The 22,119-nt window shown below is 38.3% G+C and overlaps 1 protein-coding gene and 1 long non-coding RNA gene across 2 annotated transcripts; one reads left to right on the forward strand and one right to left on the reverse strand.

Moving 5' to 3' along the window:
- Nucleotides 1-12,981: 12,981 nt before the first annotated feature.
- On the forward strand, nt 12,982-14,750 carry LOC134620365 (frizzled-7-A-like). The gene has a single exon (XM_063466524.1). The coding sequence runs from the start codon at nt 13,053-13,055 to the stop codon at nt 14,712-14,714; it is 1,662 nt and encodes a 553-aa protein (XP_063322594.1). The 5' UTR covers nt 12,982-13,052; the 3' UTR covers nt 14,715-14,750.
- Nucleotides 14,751-16,373: 1,623 nt separating this feature from the next.
- LOC134620435 (uncharacterized) lies at nt 16,374-20,957 on the reverse strand. The gene is made up of 4 exons (XR_010092118.1): nt 20,809-20,957; nt 20,395-20,539; nt 19,913-20,033; nt 16,374-18,312 (listed from the first exon to the last, which is right to left on the reverse strand). It is a non-coding gene; the product is annotated as an uncharacterized LOC134620435 (long non-coding RNA).
- Nucleotides 20,958-22,119: the final 1,162 nt, after the last annotated feature.

Genomic DNA, 22,119 nt, shown 5'->3' on the forward strand with positions numbered 1-22,119 from the left:
CCACTGTACAGAACTTCTGTTTTATATGAGTTTAAATTTTAAAGAAATAACACACATCCATTCATTAATATCAGTAGAGAGTTTGCAAGGTTGGAGAGGTTTGTTGAATGTGTGGATTTTACTGTGAAATGGAGCCATGTGTCATCATCATAGCAATGGCATGAAATGTTATTTTTCTATAAAATGTGGCCACATATATTAAAAAAAAGACATCACTAATAGAAACAAAACATTCTAACTGGTAAGCCATCCCAGATATAGAAACCCAGTACTGTAGCATCTTCATCGAGATTTTATGGTCTACTGTACCAAAGGCTGTACTTCAATCAAGTAGCACAATAACAGAACACCAGTAGTATCAGTTCAGTATCATTGGTTACCAGTGTAGGGACCAACGCGTTATTAAGTAACGCGTTACAGTAACTATGTTATTATTGTGGTAACGACCACGGTAACAAGTTATTATGCCAAAATCAGGAACGCATTAATCGTTACTGGGATTTAGATAGGGTCATTATTCGCTACTTCTTGCGGTGGCTATCGCGGAGCTTCCACAGATTCAGTAACATTAGCAAGTGGTGGAGGCCAGCAGGTGGATGAGGGAAAGGGGAGGCAGGAGGAGGAGAGACCCGAGGCGGCCGCCGTCCGAGTGTCAGGAGAACTGAACTTCAGGTAAGAAGTTATGACCTGCAGTCTATCTGGGTCTGATATAAACCAAGCTTAGGTGCAGTTTATTTTCGTTATGCTGACTTTTATACTGGGTACTAGCTAGCATGACGGAGTTTCTATACAGCTGGGTGGGTGCTATGATCTTATTAATGTTGAACTTTATTTTGTTCATAAGTTTAATTATTAGAGTTGCCAACCGTCCCCTAAAAAAACGGAATCGTCTTGTATTCAGAGAAAATATTTCGTATTGAGGTGAAGAGGAATGCCGTTTGTCCCGTACTTCAGCTACAATGAAAAATACACAAAGCTGGAGTTATTCTGTGTCTTTACACTGCAGCTGCCTCTTCTTCTCTGATTCTCTCCCCCTCCCTCTCCTGTTTCTACTTCAATCATGAAACTGATCAATGATCAGCTGATCGGCTTTTCTGTCGCAAGTCCCGTCTATCTTGTTTGTTTATCGCCCACTTTGCGCCAGAAAGAAGAAACCAACGGATGTCGCAACAACAGCAGCACGTTTAAGCGTGATAAACTGTTGTTAGAATTTATTTAATATTAATCTCTAGTATCAGCTGATGTTTGCTGGAGCCACAGCTGTAAAGCTGCTGGTCATGATATCGGTTTGGATATGTGGTGAGAGGGAAACATGAAGATGAAACCAGGAGATGTCCTTACTGAATCATCAGAGCTGAACAGGTGATGGAGAAACAGGTTTACCTTTTAGGTGACATGAATGAGTTGAAGGAAAGTTATGAACTGTTTCTGAGAGACAAATAACACCAGGATCCTTTTCTAAGTAGCTGACAGCTGGTAACTGTGCAGGGGCGGGTCTAGCAAAGTTTTGCCAGGGGGGCCAGGTAGGGCATTAACAGGGAAAAGGGAGCACAAAGAAATACTTTTCTTTCTTATTCTCATTTAAAATGTCTAGCTTTTAAAAAATAATTATCTGAATCTTACAACAAACGATTGATAGTTTGATGCATATATACCATCAAAACTGTCACAGGCTGGGTCTCTGACCCAGCGCTCTGAGTTCATTTTGTATTTGTCTCATTTTAGATTTGTGATTAGTTTATGTGTCATTCCTATTTAGCTTTAGTTAAGGAAAGGCAGTTATTATTTATTGTTTCCTTGGTTTCTATGTTTGAGTTCTTGTATCGTTCATCACGTGTTAGGTCTGTTAAGCTTGTGTTGTCATGTCTAGTTTCAGTGTTTCCTGTTTTATTTTGAAGGAGTCGTGTGTTCTTTGTTCATTGTATTTAGTTTCACTTCCCCTGTCCTGTCATTAGGCTCATGTCAGTCAGCTGTTCATCCATGTGTTCCCACTTCCCCTAATCACCTCCTGTGTATTTAAGTCCTCTGTTTTCAGTGTGTCATTGTCAGATCGTTCTGTCACAATCAGCAGGGCTGACTGTGTGTAGAGTGAAGGGTGGACCCAAATGCAGACGAAAACAAAATGGGAAACATGACTTGAATAACAGAAAACGAGCCGTGTATTGAGGCTGGCAAAATAACTGTAAACAAAAAGCAAAAAGGCAAGGCTAACAATAAACTAAACTGGGTGAGCTAAATTAACTAAAAACCTACAACAGGAACATAGACTTGACATGAGGAAACTTAACACAACTTCTTGGCTTGCAAACAAAGCAGACGATCTGACAATGACACACTGAAAACAGAGGACCTAAATACACAAAAACAGTCACACCAGCGTTTGATTTCATTCAAAGGCTTTATGATTTTTCCTATAATGGCGGGCCGGACTCTAGTCAAAATGCCCAGGCCGATTTTTTGTCCCAGCCCAGCTCTATATGCAGCTCATCTGCAGTCTGGTGTTACCTACATCTTCCTACTCGGAAGGCAGAATTTCCGAGCTCTGAGTATAATTGAAAGCACCACGACTGCAGTTTTCGCGTTGGATGTAAAAAGCGCACGTGACGTTGTGATGTAGGCTAGAATCATGGTGCCGGTCAACGACGATCCAGGCGTAGGATTTCTCTCGTGGAAATATGCACATTATCTTTTCCTTTCTATTGGTAGGTGGCACAGTGCACTTGTGGCAAGTAAGCAAGCTAGAAGACTGGCAATCTTGCTGGGTATCCAGTTACGGAAGCAACACATTAACAAGAGAATTCTGAGTAAAACCAAAGTTACTTTCCTGAGTAACTAGTTATTTTGAAAGTAACGAGTAACCTGAAGTAACTGAGTTACTTTTGATAGGAGTAACTAGTAATGTAACTAAGTTATTAATTTAAAGTAACTTACCCAGCACTGTTGGTTACCCTAATAAGCACAGTCTCAATGTTAGCGAATTCTATACACATTTATTCTTGTGTTGCTATCATCGTTTGTTTATTTGTTTCTAAGGTTTGATAGGAAATATTCAAATTAGAGAAAAATCTTTAAAAACAAGATTAAACGATAACTTTGGCAACCAAACTACAAAGTGTGGTGGTCTAATTTGCAAAAAATCTGTGTATACTTTATTTTGGAATTAAAAAAAAAAAAAGCTAGGTTATTAGTTACCTATGATAACATCAAAGAATACCTAAATATATACTTTTACTCTTTGTTGATGTTTAGAGGCTACAACAGAAGCACAGCCTTTTCATTTATTAGAAAGCCTTATCACTGCCTTCAAAGATAAGGCCTGGTTTACAGTTTAGCTTTGTTAGTCAATGGTGCCTTTTTTTTCTCAAAAAGAAAAACTTTGTTTTCAACTTTTTGGGTATTTGACAGATTTTGCAGAATTTGTGTTTTCCTTTTTTCTTTTTTTGTTTGCCGTCTTTGTTTAACATTTATATATCATAGAATTTAAATTAACATTTTTGTTCACAGCAACAAAGAAAAAGTTTTATGAAACTTTTTCTGTTGACCTGTTTTGATCGAGTTCATATGTAAATGTAGGATTAGTAGTCAACAGAAAAACACTTTAACTGTTCTGACTGACAGGATGTCAGATGTACATTTCCTACTGACGTCTGATTTTTTTGGCAAGATAAAAGAGAAAGAAGAAGGTGTTTGTGCATATTTAACTCTGTTTGTGTTTTTGGACATTTGATGAGAGAAATTTGACTAATCCCATCATTAATAAATCAAAATGCTAAGCAGCCTTTGATATGAAGCCTCTGAAGACGAGTTTCACTTGTGTTGTTTTTCTTTGTTTTCTCCTGATAAACTTTCTGTTTCAGTTTGTGGTGTTCTCCAATTTTCGCTCGCTGCTAATATGAAGTAGAACTGGATTTTTGTGCCATACATGAAACATCATAAAGGCAGATTTGTTTTTTTGTTTTGGTTTGGTTTTTTTAATATGGTGAGCTGCTTCGTTGAACAAACATGGACTTATAAAAATATTTAAACTAAACAATAATAGTATGTTTAATTTATATTTAAAAGCAAAAAGCATTGAGCTCACCCTTGCTATAGTGACACTGTGTGTTTCTTTTCTCTTTTTTTGTACTTTTTTTTTTTTTAAATTTAGAATTTAGAATTGTTAACATTTGCATCACCACATGAACAGACAATTAATGTCCATATTAAATTAATAGAAACTAAGAAACTAAAAGTAAAAGAAATAATAGCTAATAGCTTTGCTGCATTTACTGCTAGTTTTGAGAAGTCAGATATACTCTTCAATAAAACAATATTGCTAGTTAGCTGATTTTATTAAATGAAACAGCTACTTGGCAGAGTAGTTATCTTAAAAAAATCTGAGTTAGCTGCATTTAAATCACATAATCAGCTCTGCTTGTTTTTTTTTTAAATTATGAATCATTTTTATATTCTGATGTGACTACTATTCTTTGAAATACCCTGTATTAATTTCTTTAGATTTTGTGCACATTGAAGTTGTTATTATTTTACATTGATGACAATGATACCCAGATTTCAAGCAGATGTAGATTAATTCTTTGATTGTATCTTCACTGTTTCACTTGAACACTGCAGTTTACCAGCTATTTGTGTTTTATTGACTCTTAATTACTCTGATGTGTCTTTTTTGTTTTACACATGCAACTCATTTTACATTTTCTTGGATTGTATATTTATTTTAGCGTTGTGACCTTTCCTTTTCTTTGTCATTCTCCTGACAATTTATAATTAAAGTTTAGTAACAATCTGGACTCTAAGCTTGTTGTGATGGCAGCAAACATCATGTGTGTCTCATCAGACTTTATTTAATCATCTTTAGATTAGATTAGATCAGACTGGGTCTTATTCACAGGGGCAGCAGCCATGTGTTTCACTGTAAGCAGTTAGCTGAAGTGTCCGTTTAAATCAGATCACATGAAGGTTTTTAGAAACATGACCAACAAGATGAGGACAGGTTTGCAGTCAACACGTTTTACACATGCTTTGTATGAATAATATCAAAGTGTGCTGCATTTATTTTGAAGGAATCACAGATTAAAATAATTACAGAGAGCTCATATCTTTATCGAATTTAATTTTGTTCTTTTTATTTCATATTTTAATGACTTATACTGTTGAAATGTTTCTTTGCTGTATTTCATTATTTTCCATTGCTGTTCTAATTTTTTATATCTTTTTAAAAAATTATTTATTTGAGTTTTTCGCATTAAAATTTTTCACTAATTTCTATTAGATAAATGTCACTCTGCTTTAATAAAAAAAGTGGACACACATTAGTGACCTTGTAACAAGTCAGTCCAAATAGTTTCTGACAAGCATGTTTGTTGACTGAATAATTAAAGAAAAGATTTTCATTTTTCAGTCCTGTCTGTTTTTTGTGTCATTTACCAGTCGACTTTCTACATGTAGAGGTTGTGGTTAATGAACTTACTGATATAGGTCTAAGAACTGAAGGTCCAGTAAATATTCCAAACTTGATTGGTGATTTTCATGTTTCAAAAATAACTCTTGTCCACGAGGAACATTAAAACTAATCAGTTTCAGTGTGACTGTGTGTCTGCAGTTTGATTTATAGTATACAGACACACACACGCCGTGACCTTTAACCTGCACTGACCTCCAGGGCTCAGCTGCTTGGTCTCTTAATGGACTGAGGCGTCAACAATAGTCCATTTATAGACAAGTCAAAGAAAAAGAAGAAAATGCTGCTGGATTAGCAGCAACTATGGAATCATTAATATTTATGAAGATTCAAATCTTAAGGATTTATTTAAGATCACTGAATGATTTAGGATTTAAATATTTAAAAGCAAATAAAAGTAGCAAATAAAAATTAAAACTCTGGGGTGTGTTAGTGCAAACAGTGCAGTGAGCATGAAGCTAGGTTTTTATACTGCGTGATTCTTGCTCTGGTACCTTCAATGAAACAAAGGAAATAAGGTTTCCACTTTTCTTCTCAGTTTCTATCCTTTTGTCTTTCTCTCTCCATGGTTCCTGCAGTTTATCAAGCTCAAAGTAAACTTATTTTGTTTCAATAAACCTTTGAACTCACATTCTGGGTTTGAATTCTATGTAAAAACACTAAAGCAAGCTACACTCTGAAGCTGTTAGAAAAAGTAGGTGCTTTTTAAGACTACTAGTTTATTGTCAAAGATTTTAACATATGTCAGGTTACCATCTGCCCATCAGTGAAAAACATTGTAAGTTAAGAAGTCAAACCTGTCAGAGGTCCCTTGTGATCTGGTGGTTAGGATTTGGTGCTCTCACCGCCGTGTCCTGGGTTTGATTCCCAGATTTTACATACTTTCCTTAGGGATTAATAAAGTATCCTGATTAAATTCACAGAGAGAACAGTCATAGACTGTATAGAAGCATAAAACAGACACAGATACCTGCAAATTAGTGCTAACCTACAAATAAGATCCCAGAGTTTTACTCACCAAAACTGGAGCTCAGACATCGAGGACGGCAGTTAATCTCATAGCAACAACATTATTGGTCAGATTATTGCATTAAAAAGGCTCCAACAACACAAACACAGTCCTGAGTTCAGCTCAGGGACTCCAATAAGCTCAGGCGAAGCCTAGAAGACAGCTAGCAGCTCCAGCCGCCTGTGTCACCATCCACCTGTCAGTCATAATGGTGGATTTTAGAGGAACAGCAGCTTTTGGAGGTTCAGTGTTGGCTTGTTTGTAGTTCTGCTGCCACAGAGTGTTAGCTGTATTTAAGTGGCTGTATCTGAATTTTTATATCCCACACTGTGATGCACTATGAGCCCGTTGATGACCAGACTCTGTTTTGTCTTTATTTTAAGATAAAACCTGAACCCTCGGCCTGTGTCTCTGCCTTTGAGATCTGAACCTTGTTTCTCATTCAGAGTGTAAACTGAGTTTCAAGGGTTAAATCCTCTGAATCAAACTTTCCCCTCTTTGTCCTCTTCCCATCCTCTCCTTCTTCATCTTCACTACTCTGACCTGTGGGCGGAGCTCTTTTGTCCCCACCATCCCAGAGTGCTTCTGGGCCCCCCTCTAGGCAGCTTGTCATGTTAATGTGTATGAATGGGATGGTAATAGGATGTTAATATCTTCTGCTCTTTAACATAGCTTCCACTGTGAAGAAATCCCCCCTGGACCCCAGGGACCCCCTTCACATGGTGGCTTTTCATCAGTAAAGGCTCCCTGGTCTCACTAAAGGAGGGGGGCAGAAATAAAGAAGGCGAGCTTGAGAGTGGATCAGGTGAATTTGAGAGCGGAGTGCAACGCTGTGAACGTCGGACAGTTTTCACTTTGTTGCATCAGTAAAAACAGAGCAGGAGGAGGAGGAGGGGGAGAGGGGGGTGAACACACTGCAGTCCTTCAGCTTATACTCAGACACACAAACAAAAAAAAGACATGCAGACGATAAAGTCTGAAAATGTCTCAGGAACCAAACAAATCTGACAGTTTGAAAATAAAGACTCCAGCTTCCTCACAGGAGAGCTGAGCTGTGTCAGCGCTCTGTGTTAATAAAGCTTTATAAATGTGTATTGAGTTAAACTCACACAGGGATCCGGGAAATGCTTAGTTAATTAGCCTTAATTATTCAGCTGTAGCAGTAAGCTCAGTCGGATACTTTCACAGTGTTATTAATTACAGTGTTTAGGCTCTGTTTTAAGATGACATCTGTATTCCTACATAAACAGAAGCAGACGAACAATGCATTTCTCTGGGCCGCGATGTACAAAAACAAAAGGTGGGGAATACAGCTGCTTTAAGAATCTGGATCTTGCTGATTTTTATCAGTTAAACACAAAGGTTTCATCCGAAGTCATTCATTCTCACAGCTCCCTGTATGCACTGATCAGAACTACAGAACTACTTTATAATATACTGTCAAATAATATTTGAATTTTGTAATAATATTCACTTTGCTGCTGCTTGTGTTGTTGTGCACTGCTCTCCGTCCTCTCTTCAGTGCAAAGTATGATGGGATGCAGAGTCTGGGTGGTGGTCACAAGTTGCACATTACTTTTTCATGAGGCAATTTAAAATACTGTGAGTGCACTGTACCAGTGACTACAGAGATTATAATAATACTGTCTTTATAGTCAAACAGCACAACAGCACTGAGCAGTGAGTGATTTTTAACTGTGTTAAACCCGTGATGTGGGTACATGGTCACTGTAGACCCATCTTAAGCCCACTCTATACCTCATGCATGTAGAAATCTCACTGCACAGCCCACAGTAACTCTGATTGGCTGGCTCAATACCTTAGCTTCCTGCTACTTTTTACGCTGCCATGTTTTAACCAAGTGGATAAACTAAAGGGGAGAGAAACTCCATCACCAGACAGCGTTTTGGCAAAAAATATTTGCTGAGCAGTGAAGGAACACCACACACTCCACACAAACAGTTGTGTAGGCACTACATGGCTTTAACACAGACGTATAAATCACACATCATTTCTAAAGGTTTGGCTGAAGGAAGCAATTTACAATGAACAAATATTTTAACATCCTTTTTCACTTAGAAATTCAGTTTAAAAAATACATATGAAATATCTATACCAATCAAAGTCATTCGGTTTGAAAATAAAAAGTTGATCTTCATTTTCTGTCCTGTTGTTGTTGTCAGGTAACAGTGTGGAGAGGACTCAAAGGTAGGTGAGGTTAGCAGAGTGTAACACCGAGGTCCAGAACAGAACACACGGAGAACCGACAGAAGAACAAAGAGGAGCCAAACAGGGAACATCAACAATGATCTAACCAAGAAAGATACAAAGACGCGAGAGGAAACTGACAATCAAAGAAATAAATATATAAAAAATAACAAGACATACTAAACAATGAGACAAGAAGACTCATTAACGACAGAGTCATTAATACAAAATCACTACTAAAAATCAGGACCACTGAATGTTTCACTCCTCGGTCAGGTGGGAAATTAAAACTGTTAATGGGGAGTCAACCTCAACGAGGAAATCACCATGGAAACAAAAAGATGATCAGAGGTCACAGCAGTCTGAGGTCTGGGAAAAGCTGTTTTAGACCCCTGCAGCCATCTTCCAGGAGTGGTGATGCTCTTTTCCAGTAATCCGATTGGTCAGTATTCTGTTATTTTTGTTTTTAACCTGTTGATCTCTAGTCTCAAAGATAACCTGCACCAGAGTGGGTTGGGTGTGCAGCATCCGTTAATATAGTGATTAAGAATTAGGGAAAAGGCCTCCTCCTTTTTTCCTGCCAGCTACATGGCCTGCATGAAGAGTTCACAACACTGCATGTGTGCGTGTGTGTGTTGGGGTGGGGGTGGGGGGGTGGGGGGGGGGGATTGCTTTAAGCACAAAAGATATACTGAGTCTGTGAACTTGTGATTCATATTTTGGGTGTAAAAAAAGACCTGGCACACACTGAGGAATTCATTTCTGACTGTTTTTCTGACTATTTGTAGCTGCTCTGCCGGAGGACTGAGAAATTCCTACTCTTGGTCCTTGAGACTGCTCTTTTCCCGCCAGAGGTTAACAAACTAATCTGTCCAGGCCTCAAACAGGCTTAACTTTATTAATATAGTAAATCATTTCCAGCCTTACTGTGCTCGTCGGATGATACCACGTGAACATACAGGGAAAACCTCGGGTTAACCTACAGCCTGGTTTTTAGGATTTTTTATTAGGTGTTCGTACCTGGTACCAGGTACTTTTTAATACCTGCTTGGCCTTGCCTCAAAGTCGTCTATTGTTGTGTTGTGTTTAACATCATACAGATGGCGTCACAGGACTTTGGATGTTGCTATAATCACCCCACACATATTAGGTGTTACTCAATTGTAAGGCAAAATGACCAAAACTGAGTAGAGTTGAGTCAAGTTGGAACTGGTCAAAAGAAGCATTAGTGAGTTGATAACCAGCTTCGTGTGACCGTTTATCATGATTTGTGATGTTAGTGTCAGTGAATCCAGCAACAGAAAGATACTCTGGGTAGCTGAACTCGCTTCATTGTGCAGGGCTCAGCTTTCACCCTTGTTCAATGAACAAGGGTGAAAGCGATGTGAGCTGGACAGACTGTCAGCAAAGGAGGAAAAACAAAGACAGGAAGTAAAGCTGACAGCGGTGTCAGAGATCCCAAAGATTACAAAATTAAAAAAAAAAATGAGAACAGAAATTACTTAAAATCTAAATAAGAAAAATCCCAAACCGCAATAAGACTTGAAAAATACATTTTTAAAGTTCAGTTAGGGCTTTAATCACCACACCAACTATGCTATTTTTGAGATCAAAGTCCACAACACTATGACTAGTGCACCATTGCTTTTTAAAGTGAGTCTCTGGTGCTCACTTTAAAACACTTTTGGTTTTCTAGCGTTTAAATCCAATGATCCTATGTAAGAATCAAAACAGCAACTGCCCACAGCTGGAGAAACTCTATGGAGTCAACTATGGATGAAGCCCAGCAGCAGCAGTACCCCCCCTAACACCACCACCACCTTGTGTGATGTTTGACGGGAGGAGGAGTTAAGTGTGATGCCCTGAGCTCTTAATGCATCCATCTTTCCTCCCGCTGAGCCGCTGCAGCTGCATTTGTGTCTGATGCAACTGTTGCACGAGCTGGTTTACACGATCAACGTGTTGACAGAGAGACGAGAAGCAGATGAGTAAAGTTCAGTGTGATGAAGGTCAAACAGACGCAGAGGAGATAAAAACACCATTTTACAGTTTTTCTATCATCTTCATGTTTTTGTGTTTCCTGTAACAGGTGTGGTTTAATTTGAAGGATCACAATGACACGAAGAAAATGGTCAAAATAAGAGTAAAGGAGCATTATATAATCAGTAATGTCAAGAAAAATATGGAAGTACTAATAAATCTTTCACTGAGTAATCGCAATATTTACAGTTTTTGACAGAAAGTTGCTTTTCACTAATTCTTTATTCTAAGAGAAAATTAAATTTTAGTGTTTCATTTTAAATAAAATTTAAAAAGACACAGTACATTGTCTTGTGTTGTAATTGTCTGCCATATTCTTATGTTACACATCTGCTTTTTAGCTCCACATCACATTTTGTCAGTTCCTGACTTTTTCTTTTTTCCTGTCTTTAACGGTCTTCATGATAGATTTCAGGGCACCTGACAGGAAACACTTATCACCCCATTAAAAAACAAAATACAACAAAACATTAGTGATAAACAAATGTTTCAGTGGTGGTATTTCTTGAGTTCCAAAAGGTTCACGAGTCCATACACACACTAAATATCTGATGGTAGGACAAACATTCTCTTGACATAAGCATGCAATACACACACAGAGTTTCAGTCATGCAGAGTCAAAGAAGGAGGAAGTCTGATATCAAGATATTTGTTTTTCTCAACATGTTGGAAACTTAAATGATTTTATTAGTGTGGCAAGGGTTTGAGCTACTTTTAAGGTCGTGTCCTTTGTGTTTCCACCCAGATGCAGCAGAAATGTGTGAAATGTTTGAACATGCAGGAAGTTTTGGTGAAATCTTATGCAGACATCTGCTGAGATTTCTGATCTGTCCAGGTGGTTATAAAGGAAAACACATGAGATTATGACCAGGTGACACAAGCGCTTTTAAAAAGTTTTTTTTCTCGAGAAGCAGAAAATAAGACAGAATTGAGTCACCTGTTTAAAAACCAGACAAATGGAACAGAAGATGAAAACTGATAAGTTTGTTGTTGAAGGATGTCTGAGAGTTCATGCATCTGTTAAATTGAAAAGAAAAAATGAATGTAGGGAATAAAGAGTCTAACTTTAGTGTAATTGTGTTTGTTTCACAGCTGAGGTTCAATCAGGTTCAAAGGAAACTTTATTCGTCTCTGAGGGGAAGCAGCTGATAGACACATGATAGATAAGATTCAATAAGAACATAATGAATGTGCAGAATGATCACTTCCAAAGATATTTTTGTGATTTATTTTAATGACTGAAGCCAGACCTCCACTCTTGTTCTATTTGTAGATATTCACTCATTCAGTTATTTATTCTCATGTTATATTTTAAAGTTTTTGTTGCAATTTTTTGCTTCACTCCTTTCATTTTAAGGCTATAAAATAAACAAATAAATAAAATATATAAAAATAAAAATAAATAAATATTTATTTTGTAAATACTTTGTATTTGTTACATTTTCTCTATCAGGATTATGTTATACTTTTGTTTTCAGTTTGCTTTGACTGAAAACCACTCCAGTTTTTATATGTGCTATATAAATGAGTATTTTTTGTTAGTATTTTCAGTATCCAAATACTTTTTCAGACATGAATATTTAAACTGAGTTAATAGAAAGGTTTTATTTGGTTAGAAACAATTCGCCATCAGTAATCTGCACATAAAACGAAGCAAGAAGTACTGAGCATTTACACTATTTCTACCCGACTTTGAATGCACAGGAGGATTTCTTCTTTATTTCATTGAAGTAAACAGAAACAGTGAAACTCTGCAGGATTCCTACACTCACTTTCCTTTAGCAACGCCCCGCCCCCTTTCAGCAGCAGTGACCAATCAGTCAGGAGACTCCTGAGAAAACAAATTGTGTGATTGGAGCAGAGGAGGCTGGTTTCAAGGAACCCCCCTCACTCTGCTCTTTTGCTGGGGAAGCGGGGAGAGGGAGGGGTGCCTGAAAACCATCAGAAACAGACAGAGTGTGAAGGGTCCTGCAGACTGAGGAGAAAGAATAGAGGTCTGGCAACTTCACAGACAGACAGACAGACTGACAAGCTGTGGATTTACTGATAAACTTAACTGCAGTCCAGACTACTTGATCCACGGTGGACTGTGGGTGACTCTCAGGGAGAGTTTTACTGCTTCATTGTGTGAGAGAAAGGACTTTTCTCTGAGATATGACTCTGAAAGGATTCATAAGCAGACCATCACCTTTTCCTAAGAGAGGACTATACTTTGAAATACTTTGAATAAATACTTTTTGCTAACATTAGTTGGATGTTAAAGGGGTCTTTGTACTGCGTTTATTAAAACCTTTTAAAAGTTGATCAAACTTTTTTGGAGTTGGATCTGCTGTCATGGCTTTGGGGGGACACTGCTCCTTTTGCTGGTGGGTTTGGGGATTCACTCTGGTATATCTCTTCCAGCCTTGCAACAGTCAGCATGATCGAGGAATTTCCATCCCTGAGCATGGCTTCTGCCAGCCCATCTCCATCCCCCTGTGCACTGACATTGCCTACAACCAGACCATCATGCCCAACCTGCTGGGGCACACCACCCAGGAGGACGCCGGGCTTGAGGTGCACCAGTTTTATCCTCTGGTCAAAGTCCAATGCTCCTTGGACCTTAAGTTCTTCCTGTGCTCCATGTACGCGCCGGTCTGCACCGTTCTAGACCAGGCAATCCCTCCCTGCAGGTCTCTGTGTGAGCGGGCTCGGCAGGGCTGCGAGGCACTCATGAACAAATTTGGATTCCAGTGGCCCGAGAGATTGCGCTGTGAGAACTTTCCCATCCATGGGGCAGGAGAGATCTGCGTCGGTCAAAACACCACCGAAACCGAGGGCCCCACGTCCGACCCCACCCCAAGTCTTTCTGAGCTTGTGACCTTTCCTCCATACATTTGGGGCAACCAGCCTTTCTTCTGCCCCCTGCAGCTCCAGGTGCCCTCCTACCTGAATTATCACTTCCTCGGAGTGAAGGACTGTGGCTCCCCCTGTGAGCCCTCCAAACCCAATGGGTTGATGTATTTCCAAGAGGATGAGCTAAAGTTTGGGCGGCTCTGGGTTGGAACCTGGTCTATTCTATGTTGTGTCAGCACCCTTTTCACTGTCCTCACCTATCTGGTGGACATGAAGCGGTTCCGATACCCAGAGAGACCAATCATCTTCCTGTCAGGCTGCTATTTCATGGTGGCGGCGGCGTACAGCGCTGGCTTCCTACTGGAGGACCGAGTAGTGTGTGTGGATAGGTTTAAAGAGGATGGCTACAAGCTGGTGGCTCAAGGCACCAAGAAGGAGGGTTGCACCATCCTGTTCATGATCCTCTACTTCTTTGGCATGGCGAGCTCTGTGTGGTGGGTGGTCCTTTCTCTCACTTGGTTCCTGTCTGCTGGGATGAAATGGGGTCACGAGGCTATTGAAGCGAACTCGCAGTACTTCCACCTGGCAGCCTGGGCGGTGCCAGCGGTGAAGACCATCACCATCCTGGCTATGGGACAGGTGGACGGTGACCTGCTCACTGGTGTCTGCTACGTGGGGATCTACAACGTGGATGCACTGCGTGGTTTCGTACTGGCGCCTCTGTTTGTCTACCTCTTCATCGGAACTTCTTTCCTGCTGGCTGGCTTTGTATCACTCTTCCGTATCCGCACCATCATGAAGCACGACGGCACAAAGACCGAGAAGCTCGAAAAGTTGATGGTGCGAATTGGTGTGTTTAGCGTGCTGTACACAGTGCCTGCCACCATCGTCATCGCCTGCCATTTCTATGAGCAGGCCTTCAGGTCGCAGTGGGAGGTAACCTGGCACATGCAGACCTGCAAGCACTTTGCCGTGCCATGCCCAGCATCAAACTTTGCATCAAACACGCCAGACTTCACCGTCTTTATGATCAAGTACTTGATGACCCTTATTGTGGGCATAACATCAGGGTTCTGGATCTGGTCAGGGAAAACTCTACAGTCGTGGCGTCGTTTTTATCAAAGACTGATCAATAGCAGCCAGGGAGAAACCACCGTGTAGTACCGAAGAAATTAAAAACCTCTAACAGCCTGAGGTTGATGGACTACTTGAGGTAAAGGAGACACTAGTTTAGTGCTCAGTGGATCTTTGAGTCTTTTGGATCTCAGTGTACATACATGTAAGAAACTGTGTCATAAAAAAGAAAAAAAACTTCCTGAAAATCTGACGTCCACTTACATCTTTTTAACTTTTCAGACTAAAACTGGATTATCAGCCTCTGAAGAACTCAGTGAACTTTTTATTTCATGGGTCTGCCATGGATCTGGAAGTTTCCTGTTCTGTCTTTTTTTTTTTTTTAATAGAAGAAGTAAACAAACAAAGCAAAAAACAAAACAAAGCACCACTTTGATCTGTGGATAAACCTGATTTATTTGTCCAAATCTTAAGATGTGTTTTGTCCTTCCAAAAGATCCAAAAGCCTTAAATTCATTTTAAATATTTCATTTTTGTTCAAAAATACTGGCAACAATTTCCTCCAAATTTCCCTGTAACTGATTTCATGATTAATAGATTCATTAATTAGTTATGGATGGTTTAGTCTATAAACAATTGCTTTGTCTTGTTTAGTTTGCCTGTGGTTGATCTGGACCTTCATTTCACTGCATATGTTGTTACAAGTAAGAGTGCTGCATTCAAAAGCCTCCTTAGATAAAAGTCAAGTATGGACTCCAACTGTTCTACATCAATGATGATGTGGTTGTTTTTTTTTGTTATTGTTGTTTTTTTTAATATGCTATTTATTTCCCTATTTTGTTCAAAGAAAGCTTCACTATATTAATATTGTAGAAACATGAAATAAGTTGTCAGAATAACATCAAAATTACAGATGAGAGCGGTAAAATTCATATAATTTAAACTCAGTCCAATTATAAACTCAGCAGTTATAAGATAAGCAGAATAAACATAAAATATTTTTTTTGTTGTCATTTGGATTTTTCTTTGTGTAACAGTGGTGTCATGTGATGTCGCCTTCTCTAAAACACAAACTTTCTCCCCGTCAGGCTGTGGCAGGGTTAGTTCAGCGAGATGACAGGAAGACCAAGTTTTAACAACAAAATCACTAAAACTGAATCTTTGGAAACAGTCTTGCCAAAAAAAGTTTTAATTGAAAGTTATAGATGCTTGATGTTGGGATATGGGGGTTGATAATTAAATAAATGTTTTATACTTATTATGTTTATAACACAATAAAACTGCGTGGAGGGGCAGACTAAAGCAAAAACAGAATAATAATATAAAAATTCAGGGAATGTGGCTAAATTCTAGGCCACTGTTCATGGAAACTAATAGAAGGTATGTGTTGATTGTGGCTGCCACAATATCAGAATATCACTACATCATTTATTCCATGTTTTTAGCAACTAAATTAAACTTAAAGAGCAATTATTTAGGATTCAATGTAAGTTCCTGGCATGATATTAGCGTTGTATTTTCTGCCATCATATTCAGTATATAGCAACAGCCAAGACTGTGAAGTTCAACTGTGATCCATATTATTAATGCAGACATTTTGGACTCATCAGTCTGTCTCAATACTGCATTTTCAAAGTCTGTTATAATATATAATATAATATAATATACAGGCATAATTTTTAATGACACTATTCAAAGACTTATACTGTTTTCTTTATCTATAGCAGGCATTTTAAAAGATTTTTGTGTCATTAATCATGATTTTAATAATTTTATGCTAAAACTAATCTCTCTTAATTTGGACATTAGGTTAGGACATCATGGCTTCAGCTGCAGTAAATCATGATTAGTGACCCATGGTTCACTGTGAAACGTCACATTATAGTAATTAGATGTGTAAAAGTTACAGTCAAAGGAAAGCCTTTAATAAAGTGTTAATAAAACAGACCTATAATTCATAGAGCTTTCCAGTCACCTCACCAAATTCACAGCAGAAAACATTTTTACCAGTAAAAATGTCTCCCCAGCACTTAGTTCACATGAAACTTAAAAACAGGAGCTTCAGAGCACAATAATCATCACCTGCAACTATGTTTCTGCAGTTTGCTGTAACTCTCATAGAAACTCTGTCCTGTCTGATTTGTAATTCATTCATCAAGTTGCTGCTCTTTTATTTGACCTTTAGCCCACCAGAAAACATACCAGAAACAATGGCTTAAAAGTATTTATTTTTACAGGTTGACTGTTTCACAGTTTTGAGACATCAACAGCAAAAAGCTACATCCACAATTTTTCTCTCTGAGGAATTTTGATGTCCAGGACCAAAAGTGAAAGAATATCATAAATGTAACTGAGTTCAGCATTATTTAAGGCTTAAAATAAAAGTCAAAGTATTTTAAAATTAGCGTTATAAGAGGCTGGATGCTGTTGTAATCCAGTTACATGTTAGTTGATGACATCAGCAGAGGTGACTGAGTCAGGAGAGGTCACACTTTAATGATTTTCTTAGAGCTGGAAGAGGGCTGCCTTAGTAATGAGATCAGTGTGAGGTTTGAAGCTCAAGTCAGAGATTAAAATAACTTCAGGTTCCATCATGTCAGCTGATATGTCAAATTTATAAATGAGTTGATTGGTTTATTTATTGATCTTTGACATCAAACACTGGATATTATTTGTGAAGAAATTTTTTTTCTACACGATGTTTTCTGCCCATTAGGTACTTACCAGGGAAAAAAGGGTTTGTTAAAACAAAACTTTATTAATGATTAAGCTGAAGGAATCAAGTTATTTTCGACTAATTTCTCCTTCACTGGTGCAAACAGCCGCAAGATTTCTGAAATCAATCAACAGATTCAAGTCCACCAGTGTTTTATGAGAACAGTTTAATGACTGAGCTCACACTTAGTTCTTTCTCAAGCGTTTCCAGCATTATGGGAGATGTAGTTCCAACAGTAAATTGTGTACTATTTATTTACACTTAGAAAATCTGAATTGTATTAGTCTGTGCCCTGTACAAAGAATTTATGTTACTATTCTGTTTATATTTGTAAAAATGTGGAGTTTTCATTAATTAATAAGAAACTGTATTTATAAAGCATACATAAAACAAACAACAAACATAAAAATCATGTAGTAAAATAAGAAGACATGATCATGTGCAGTATGTGATGTTAGGGTGATAAGATCAGTCAAACAATCTCAAACATTTTTCCCTTCAGGAGGTTGTTGATTATTTTTAGGAACTTATGTCTGACTTTTAAAGTTAAATTTTTTTCTATGTGGTGGTTCAGGAAAGTGTTTATACCAGTGTCATGTTTATAAATGTATTTATGTTTAACGAGCATCATGTTTGTTTTTCTGTGATGGTACCTGTCTTCAGCTCGTACAGTTTTTCAGAATAAAATGCTCAAGTTTGTAACTTTTGAAAAGAAGTCACTGTTACATGAAATTCCATCCATCCAGCCACAAATCCATCCATTTTCTTCCGCTCTTCCCCGGGTTGCGGGGGCAGCAGCCTAAGCCGAGAAGCTCAGACTTCCCTCTCTCCGACCACCTCCTCAAGCATGTCCGGGCATTACCAGACCAGCCAAGATAATCTCTTCAGTGCATCCTGAGTCTGCCCCGGGGCCTCCTCCCAGTGTTAGATGCCTGATCCATCTCAACTGGCTCCTTTCATGAAATGATTCTGAATAATTACAGAAAGTCTAAGTGTCATGGTCGATTTGCTATTGTTAAAATTTTAAAATTTATCTGAAACCAGAATTGCAGAGTTCAGTCTTTTTCTTACATGACAGAAAGAAGAGCTGAAGATTATGCTGAACACAACAATGAACCATTAAGTTACACTATCAGACATCAAAGAACTCGTCACTTCATACATAAAAGCAGTAAAAGCACAGAAGGAACTAAACTCTTTCACTGGGAAGGAATCTGACTTGAAGGTAACTTGTTTCCATCTAGTGGTAAAAACATGAAATTAATTTTCATCCAAAGGTAGAAAATACAACTCTCTAAATTCAGCAGCACTCGCACTGACATCAGGACACTATTTGCCTAACAGAGTCAAACAAAGGAAGATGACAGAGAAATGATGAGAGAGCATTAACATTGGGGGGATTTTTTAAACCTTATTTTGAAGCAAAGGCAGCAAACCAAAGATCATTTTTTATGTTTATCTATTTATTTGTAGATTTGACTGTCATGACATAAACATACACTCTGAAAATCATTAATAAATCATTAATATAACAAATAAATCACCCAATAGTACTACTTCTACTTCTAATAACAATAATAATAATAATAATAATAATAATAATAAAAAGAATGACAATAATAAACTGAGGCCTGTTAAGATTGCTGTGACTGGTGGCACAGAAGGACTTTGATTTTTTGTAGAAGGACTTTGATACAACATAAACTGTAGAAAATGACCACAGAAGTACAAACAGCAGATAAAAACAAAGATTCAGTGTTTAATGTCTGAATTTATAAATGTCCAGGTTGTAATGGCACTGGGAGCTTATGGATGTATAACCCTCAGCATGCCTGATCACATCTGCTGAAAGCTTCTTTGTAGCATAAAGGTCATTGGAAAAATGAAGCACTGGTCAAAACATGGAGTACATATTCAGTGCAGCATGTTTAATGATGTATTAATAACTCATATAAGACAGTTTAGGGTTAGGGTGAAGGTCAGAGCAGAGAAACCTGTGACCAGTAGGTTGGGATTAGAGTTCCTTCATAGGGTTAGGCTTTTGGATGAGAGCAGACAAAGCTGAGTGTAAAATATCTGAGCTTTTTTTCAAATAAAATGTAGTTTTTTTAGGCCATTACTGAATTATTCATATATTTATGAAAAATGTCTCCTGAATCAGGCAAATTTCTGAGCATATTGAATCTGATGCTGAGCTGGAGATTCTGATCTTAAAGTCATCCGGAGTTTTCAGTGCGTGAGCAACATGAGTCTGACAGACATGGATAGACACTGAAAGGTTTTTCTTACATCTCTTGCTTTCCTCCACAGTTACCCTGAAATTAACAAGTCTTTTTCTACCATTTTAATCAGCCTGTAAGATCCAGCAGGACTGAGGACAGGTGGAGAGAATATAGGTGGGTTAACAAAAGGACATGCATCAGGTGTAGAAGAACTCTTAACTAAGTTCAAACACTGAGCCTGATTCAACACAGCCCCCAAAATGTAAACAACAAAAGGTAGAATCTGGTGCAGGTGTAGGTAAACGAAGTCAACACCAGTATACCAAAGCCAACACCTTGCTACTAACCTGAATGACCTTTTGCTGCGCACAGTTGCTGCAGGTTTGTCTGCTGCACATCCATGATGAGACTCTTGGTAGGCACTTGCTTACTCTCCTCTGTTCGAAATACTTTATATCACCTCCGTTCCTGCGAAAAGTCACCAGTACAGTTCATCTTTCCACCACCAGTGGGCGACAGATCACAGGGAAACATTCCTCAGTGTTACAGCCCAGTACTGCTACTAATCTAAGTAATGTCTTGAAAGATCTTTAACGATGTTCCATTTTCTAAAAAGAATCTAAAATGATTATTTTTAGTGTTTTAAAATTAGATGACTAAGGTCTGCTACATCATGCAGTTTACATTTTTTCTAAAATTACCAACACCCATATGAATCAGTTTAATAAAAGAAGATAAATAAGAGTAATATTTGCCTTTAGCTGGAGTGGTTAGGACTGCAGAAAAAACACTGAGGGAGACTTTAGAAGCAGATGAAAATCACACTTACAACATGTCATGGTCCACAGACCTAGCTTTGGTGAGGTGGCTGTGAGGTGGCTTTGGTAGCTGTGGGCGTGGGTGAAAACTACTGTAGGTCTTCGAGTGGTGGGAGTGGTCTCAGAAAGTCCTTGGCAGACACACCTGCTCATCATCTGCAATCAATACAGTATTTGAAACTGGCTTTTGTCACCGCTTGTAACCTGATTGTTGCTTTCGTCATGTTATAGAAAAGCTCTGTCCTCTTTCTTCTCAGATAAAAACTTCTGTTTGTTTGTTTTTAGCTTCTTGTTTACTCATGTCTCTTTGTAGGAATCGTCCTGCCTCCTACTTAACTACATACCTGCCTGACCCCACTTACCCTGCCTGCTAAAATTTATCTTTTGATTCCCACTTGCTCACTTACCTTTTAAAGCAAACTTACCTGTGTAGCTTTTCCAGATGAAAACTATACTAAACCTCATTAAACCTATTACATTTCTTGACTGTGTCCCTCATTTGTACTGTTCAGGTGAAACCTCGACAGCTTCTCCGTGCATCCGTTTCAAAGAACAGTTCAGCTCTGGGACAAAGATCCGTGGCTGCTGTGTCTGCTGGTGTGGCTCTGTGAGACATTCCAGGAGATGTGTGAAAAAATAAGACAGCCCACCTGCAAAAAAAGGGAAAGTTGCCTTTGTAGGTGTAATCTACAACAGCCACCCCCTAAGGCTATGTGGCGTGTAATGCAGTACTATAGACACTGTTTAACACTATCCAAATCTAGGATCTTGGTGAACTTGCATTGCCAACAGGTAGAGATCTGAGATGGATAAAAGCATGTTAAATAAGTTGGAGTCATTTTCCAAGTGCATGGATAACTTGTTCGTTATGTATTTTCCTACTATTTAAAGTATTTTGGGGCTGCTTCTGTAGGTACAAAGGGTTCTGATTGGTCTATATCAGGTAATGGTAAAGGTATGATGGGTACAGGTATCACATATCTGTTTATAAATGGAAAGAATGAACATGATGCCAAGAAAATAATGAGGACAATTGGCGTTCGTGAAGTAAATATTAGTCCTGTGGCGTATTTGACTAAACTGGGAACTTTATATAATATCTATTATATAATATCTGCCAGTGTGGCAGGCAGGATGTGGACATAAATGCAGGACAGGAGGCAGAACATCGACTCAAAAAGCAGCCTTAATGCTGAACTCTTTACTAACTGAGCAGGAGCAAACAATTAAAAAGTAGGACTCTCTAGGGCAACATAAAGAGGAGGAAACACACAACTGTGAGGAGACGCTCAGACAATATACACACATGCCAGTTAATGAGAGCAGCGGAAACAGATGACACTAAATAGGAAAACAAGACAAAGAAAAAGCTGCTGTTGGTCACTCTGTACAGCTCCCAAGCTGATCTGTTTATTTATTGAATTCATTTCTTGCATTACTTCACTATTGGACATAGGTTTGACTTTTATACAATGTCCTTTATCTTTCTTAATTCTTAGTTCTTCTTTACAGTAAGATGAGAGAGAAACAGTATTTCAGTTCTCCTGTATGTCCTGTACATGCAGAAAACTGACAATAAAAATCTTTGACTCTTGGCCCAAGCTTAACACAAAACTACAGAAAACCCAATTTTTGCTTGTTTCTGATTGCATATAATTACTAAGCCTTATATTTAGTGCTTAATCTGAATTATTAACTCTGAATATCGTTCAGAATTTCTCAGTTACTAACAACAG

The sequence above is a fragment of the Pelmatolapia mariae genome, linkage group LG23 (genome assembly GCF_036321145.2).
Source record: "Pelmatolapia mariae isolate MD_Pm_ZW linkage group LG23, Pm_UMD_F_2, whole genome shotgun sequence".
In the NCBI taxonomy this organism is placed as follows: Eukaryota; Metazoa; Chordata; class Actinopteri; order Cichliformes; family Cichlidae; genus Pelmatolapia; species Pelmatolapia mariae.